Source organism: Sturnus vulgaris, chromosome 12, assembly GCF_052056855.1.
Source record: "Sturnus vulgaris isolate bStuVul1 chromosome 12, bStuVul1.hap1, whole genome shotgun sequence".
In the NCBI taxonomy this organism is placed as follows: domain Eukaryota; kingdom Metazoa; phylum Chordata; class Aves; order Passeriformes; family Sturnidae; genus Sturnus; species Sturnus vulgaris.
The window spans coordinates 7932192-7938898 of record NC_142254.1 but is presented as its reverse complement, the minus strand read 5'-3'; the positions used below and the strand labels follow the sequence as shown (position 1 = coordinate 7938898).

At 46.1% G+C, this 6707-nt stretch overlaps 1 protein-coding gene across 1 annotated transcript; it reads right to left on the bottom strand.

The window, feature by feature from the left end:
• Positions 1-10: 10 nt before the first annotated feature.
• LOC106856361 (histamine H3 receptor-like) lies at positions 11-4915 on the bottom strand. Its single transcript, XM_014881649.2, has 3 exons — positions 4690-4915; positions 4456-4622; positions 11-2317 (listed from the first exon to the last, which is right to left on the bottom strand). The coding sequence occupies exons 1-3, from the start codon at positions 4913-4915 to the stop codon at positions 1436-1438; spliced, it is 1275 nt and encodes a 424-aa protein (XP_014737135.2). The 3' UTR covers positions 11-1435.
• Between the last annotated feature and the right edge of the window lie 1792 nt (positions 4916-6707).

The following is a 6707-nucleotide window of genomic DNA, read 5'->3' as shown; positions in this document are numbered from 1 at the left end:
CTTACAAGTCTTCCACAGCTCTTAATTACTTTTATTGAAAGTTTACAAAGTAAACCATTTTACTGCCTGTAAACTGTAAGATTGTGTTACCATGCACTTTGACTGTGGCAATGGACAACTAGAGCTGTTCAGTAACTATCACTTGTCAGCAAAGGAAAGCATCTGTGAGGTTATGTAGCTGGTGATGGTGGAACAAATTTATATCTTTAGTGATGCTCAGTGTGACACCTGGTGGGACAAATTACTCCAAACTCAGAATCAGTTGTATGAGCTGCTCCTGTGGCACAGGCACAATGGCAGAGACACTCTTGGGCAGTAGCAAGGCTGTAAATTGTAACAGACTGTGTGTCATGCCAGTCATGATGCATAACCTGGGAAATATCTCAACACTTCAAGTGATACTTTCTTGATCACTAATGACTTGAAGAACAGAAAGGTTCAATGGGTGGGGTAGGGGAAAAAAACACTTTTTTTGTTTATTTGTTTGTTTTAATCTAGCCAGAAGTAGTAAAGGTCCACCTGTAAATGTTTTTAAAAATTACTGAAAGGGAAATTTACCTAAAGCTCTGTCATGGATCTCATAGACTACTTAGGCTTACTCTGTTCTTACAGCAAAGCACAGAGTAATACCCTCAGCCCTGTAAGGAGTAGAGTTCTGACCTCAGTAGATTCCTGCCCATGCAGGATTTGGGTGGGAGGCAGGAAGTCACTGCTGAGGGAGGGAACTCCTAGTGAAACTCTTCCACTGTATAAGTTACTGATTCTTTTATCTCCTATTACAAAGCTCAAAACCCTTCTATACTTCTGTTCTTGGACTTTGTTCTACTAAATATTCTACTCTTTTCTATTTCCATCATCTTTTCCACTCAGATCAGTGCTCCCTTACCTGCTACAGTTGCTCAGCTTCTCTGGTAACATCACTGTTGTGCTGCCTCCTGTCCCATGCTTTTCCTGTATTTTTATTGTTGGTCATGTCTTGTCTGGCTTGCCACTAAGTGGAGGTGGGGGGAAGCATCCTAGACTTAACAACTGAGACCCTTGATGTCTTGAAGTGAGTTTGGGGTAAGATATAATAGATGCAAAATTAATGCTTTATGAAATTCCAGCAATATTTAGTTATTAAAAGTGACAGAGCCTGAACTCTAATTATTAGCCATGAAAGTTGTTTTTTGTTTTCAGCTCTTCAACACTAGTGCACCATTACCAGAAAATACACTGTTGTTGTAATTTTCCAAAGAGCTTTGAAAAATGACCTTTCTTTTCACTGCTGTGATTTTCCCAGCTACATTGATTGACTGTATTTCTACATATTCATAAATATCTACACTTGTGCCTACCTACCAGTATTCCATAAATATTTGCAGGTATTGCAATACCAGCTTTTTGGTGCTCCCACCAAATAAAAGATACACTAATTTTTCAGCCTTCTTACTTTTCACATCAAAATGTCAGGATGAATTTTGGCCTTTTGTGGACACAGGAGTTTTATGAAGGCTTTCCTAAAGCTCATGTGACACAGTGGGTAGAGAACAGGGTTAATGGCCGAGTTCAGCCACAGAAGCCAGAATGAGATCTCATAGAGGGAATGGTGCACACAGTGCCCGTGGCAGGCTGCCCTGATGATCATCAGGAGTGTGTATGGAGCCCAGCACAACCCAAACACACAGACAATAACTGCTAAAGACTTGGCTACTCTTTTATCCCGGGACAGTCTAAATCTGTTTGCCATAATGTTAGCAACGTCCACTTTGCTGCTGGGCTGGCAAAGGCTTTCTGGTGCTTTGAAGAAGCCATTCCTGGGAGGCCTGGTCTCTACATCCACCTGCAGGGGTGGAAGGTCATGACTGACACTCAGATTTGATGGCTGACTGCCAAGCTCAGCTGAGGCCTGAAGCCCTGGAGCCTTCTTTGGGAGAAGAAGGCTGCTTGCTCTCTTCTCACGTTTGTTAGTTGGCTTTACAAAAAACACAGTGTGTTCCTTTTTTCCCCCCTGGAAATTCATTTCACAGTCCTCTTGACCACGTGAGAGGTTTTCATTTCGGAGCAATGTGCGTTTCCTGATGTTAAGGTAAATACTTAAGTTAAAGTACATAACAGTGATGAAAGGTGTAAAGAATTCAACAGTAGAGGCAATCATTAGGAAGTACCAGTTGTAGAAGAATTCTGCATGACATTCTCTTTCAGGGAGGATGCTCTTTTGGGCAATGTGCTCCCAGCTGAGGATGGCTGGCCCATAGAGGAGAAAAGCAGCAATCCATACAGTCATCATCTTCAGTACTGCATTTCTGGTCATCCCTTGCTGAGCCCTGTAGCTGACCTGAGGGACAAAAGTCACACACATTGCACATATCCCAAACAGTTATGTGGCTGCTTTGGAGCATGGCCCTCTCTGTCACTTTGGAGGGGTTGGTGTTGGAATGAGGGTTAGACCAAACTTACTGGTATCACAGAAGAGTTATTTCTGAAATCTGCCTTCCAAGAAACCTTATCAAGGTGATTAGATAAATTCTGAGAACATGCATCAGATCTTAAAAGCTCGAAAACAGTCTCCTTCAAAGCAAGTGACCACTGCTCTTCCTATTGAATAAAATTGGTTTTCACCAATTGCTTCATATTTAATTGATTTAGGTGTGATACCTGCTTAGAAAATGGTTAAAAACATTTATTTGACCCTTTATTTGGAATTTTAAAATCATTTTAAACACATAAAAGGGTTTGAATTCACAGAACAGCATGCAGCTTCTTTCTATTTTGTAGAGAGACTTTTTCTTAATGTGAAAATCACACAAAATATTTGCTATACAACATCTTCTGTTTGATATACTTAATTTCATCCTTTCATGAAGTACTTGCAGAATTCCTGATTGCAGTTAAGGTGTATTGATGGAATGTTGTGGTCTGCAAAGTGCTTTACAGAAGAATAACTGATTTCCATTATTTAGAAAATAGAGAAGCTAAGGTGCAGAAATAATAAGTGTGTCAGTAAGCCATATCAGCAGTGGAATTCATCAGAATATTAAAGTCCCTGGAATGTTTGTCCCTGAGGCAATGGACAAATGCTCATGTAGTGGCTTGGAATTCACCCTTTATGTCTCCACAGTGCAGCCACACAGGGTTTGGAATATGAAATCCTCAGCCTTAAATTCTGCACAGGGTTCGTATTTACTGCCCCCCAGCTGTGGGCTTTGATCTCCACAGCCAGTGCTGTTCTGGTAGAGGAGCCACAGTGCTGAGGAAACCTGAGTGTGTCTGAATTGGGTCTGATTTTTGCAGTCCTTAACAAAGTTATGAATGATTTCAGGAGCAGTCTTGGAGGAAGTTACCATTTTCATTGAGATGGAGAATAATTTGGAACTTCAGATATTCCTGTTTATATGTTCTCATACTGCCCTAACCCAACAGTCATTTTCTATATTCTTGCTTGGGGAGGGATTTTTATATGAGGGATTAATTTTAAGTATTTTAAAGTGGATGATTATTTTCATTTATTATGACCAGTTTCCATTTCTGTTTCTGAAACCATCTAGTTTATATATTTATACAATGTGCATAGTCATGAAAGATTAGTTTATGAAAGAAAAAATTGTGGATAATTCAGAACCTAGAAAATAAAGGAATTCTGAGTGTTGACTGTTTAAGAATTAATCTGTTCATTTTTCCCTCTTCAAAAAGAAGTTGGTAAAACTGCTGAATTGATTCTGCAACCTCTCTTTGTACTGTTTGTGATTTAAATGAGCAACAAACCTAAATGAAAATTTTAAGAAAATGTGGGTGGAACATAACCAAGAAGTGTGGGTAGAAGTGTGAAACCTATTAACAGGTAAAATGTGTTATTTTGACACCATCCAAAATACTTTGAGGCGTTATGGTCTAGGTGAAAATTAAGTGCAAAGTCTAATCTTCCCTTTTTAATAAGTGGCATGCTGCAGACACGACTTTTCTGTTTCTGTGGCCATTACATGGAAATAGCATTTGCATCCTGTGCAGGATGTTAACTTAAAATCTGCACTTTTGACCCATACACAGCCTCACATCCAATTCCCCTGGCAGTTTGATACCCTCTGCAAGGAGGTGTCTGCCTTGTGCCGCCGCTGGGCTGCCCTGGGCTATCAGGCAGTGTCCTGAGCCAGCAGCTCCGGGCCAGCTGGGCAGTACTTTTAAAGCTTATTCAAGATGCAGCTGGGGAGGAAATGAGTACACCTTGTTCCCTCTGCAGCCACAGCCTGTACCTGTTTCTAAAGCGGAGTACCTCCTCCACTGTAAAAGTGAGAAGGAAATGCATTTTCTGGCAAAGCTGATCACTCCCAGAACTATTTCCAGGCCTGAGAGGAGCTGCCTCGATCGCCCCTGTCTCATGTGCTGTTCGAGAGAGGCCCAAGGACGTTGAAAGCCAGGTGTCCTAAGCAAACCCCCGTGCCTGGAAGGGCAGCCCTGGAGCCCCTGCCCAGCCCTTACCGCTCTGGTGACACAGATGAACCTGTCGAAGCTGATCAGGACGATGTTGAAGACGGAGGCGGTGCACACCAGGTAGTCCATCACCAGCCACAGCTTACACAAGCCCCTGCCGAGCCTCCACTCGCCCGTCAGCACGTAGGGGATGTAGAGGGGGATGCAGAAGCCGCCTGCGGACAGAGCTCGGCGGTGACACGTGCGGAGCCAGCCCCCTCCCCGCGCCGCCCCGCTACTCACCCACCAGCAGGTCGGCGACGGCCAGGTTCAGGAAGAAGAAGTTTCCCTGCGTGCGGAGGCTGCGGTCCACCACGAACGCCAGAATGACCAGGGCATTGCCCAGCACCGTGGCCAGCACCAGCAGCCCCATGAGCGCGGCCAGCAGCGCGGCGGTGCCGGCGGGGAAGGGCCCGCCCGCCGCACAGGAGCTGCCGGACAGGTTGAGCCACGGCCCGTCCCGGCCCATGGTGCCGGCGGAGAACCCGCGGCGCTGCCCGGAGCCAGAGCCGGAGCTCGGCCTCGGCACCGCCCCGCCCAGCTCAGCCCCGCCGGGCGGAGCGAGCGAGGGGCCGGGCGGTGCAGCCCAGCCCAGCCCAGCCCAGCCCAGCCCAGCCCAGCCCAGCCCGAGCCCCCCGCTGCTGAGGACGGTCCCGGTCCGGCGGTGGTTCTGTGGAGCGGGGAGTGCAGCACGGAACTCCAGCCCGGACTCTGGAGCACACCGTGCCCGCTGCCCGCCCCTCCCCAGCCCGGCAGGGACGCTCCCAGCGCCTCTCCCAGTCTCTCCCAGTCCGTTCTCTTGCCTGCGCTGTTCTCTACACCGTACCTCAGCTCGTCCCCGTGGCCCTCGGGGCTCCCCGATGGCTTTCTCTGCCATTCCGGGCGGGCTGTGCCCTCTCGCCCTCAGGGATCCACGCTCTGCCTCTGCCCGGCTCTGCCTCCCCTCCGGGACAGCGCTAAGCAGGGCTCACTGCCCTGCCCGGCAGTCGCAGGAATGAGGGGTATCGCTCAGACGTCTCTTTTCAAAGCTGGCAGTGGCCTTGGGCAGTGTTTGAAGTGCATGGTAGCAGTGATATCAGGGTTTCATCACAGCTCTGCTCCCAAAACCAAAGCCAGGAGCAGCCAGGAAAGGGCCCGAGCATCCCTCAGCCCCTGGCACCATGGCTGGGGGCCTGGGGAGCAGGAGGGGGCACAGTGACCCCTCAAAGAGCTGCTCAGGCTGCTGAGGTTTGTTGGCTTTGAAGGGTAATTCACAAGAGGAAATGCAGCTTTACGTCTGCACTCCTGATTTGGCCCCCTGGATCTTCATCTGCCTTAAAATATGAGGGATCCATTGAGGGATGGGCTTTGCTGCCCTTTCCATGAGAGTTCCTTGGAAGCTGAGAGCACTTTGAGATTTGCTGCCTTCTATAGGGCCCCTTTATCATTAAAAGACAAGAGGACTTGCTCAAAACCAATGCATAATCTTCCCTTAACTCAGCCAGTGTTTTACATGTGGTAAACTCCTCTTTTATGAAAGATTTGCATCTGATTTGCAGCAGTTTGAAATAAGTTTAGAAGCAATCACAGCAGCTTTCTAAAGAGAACTATTCCAGTGGGCATCAGGTAAGACAACAAGAGCAGCTGAATAACTTCTCTATTATTTGTCTGGGGTGGAACATGTGTTCTCAGGGTAACAGAGGACTGGCCTTTTCCTCAGGGAGAAAGATCAAGCCTTTGTCAATGCTAGAAGTACAAATTCCAGGCCAGTCAATCTCTGTAAATCAGGAGCTCCACTGAGGGTAGTTTGCAATTTAAACTGCTTATGATACGGCCAGTCCAGAGACAGAAACAGCCTCTGCATATCTAATATGTGTGAGGAAAATACTCTTTTGACATGCCTCCATATCATTACCTCCCTAAAGCAAATAAGAAAAGACATGCAAAACAGAAGTGAAAGGATGAATGGAGCTTGTTACCACAGTGATTATTATTAACGTCTACTTTGGGGACTCATTTTCTCTGTCCTTTGAGCCCCATTGGCAGTTTTCCATTCACTTCAGTTTGGACAAGATCAAATTTGTGATATTTACTGCTCTCGGATTGTGTTGTGGTATATAAAAGATAAAGAGTCAGACAAGAGATTCAAAAGAGAAAAATATCTCAAGCACCAGGAAAACATGGGATATTTTATTCTTTCATGAATAACTGCTATATTCTTTAAGTCCTCTAATATAAAGTAATTTTACAGCAGCTCAGTGAGTTTGCAGCATGTAAACTTG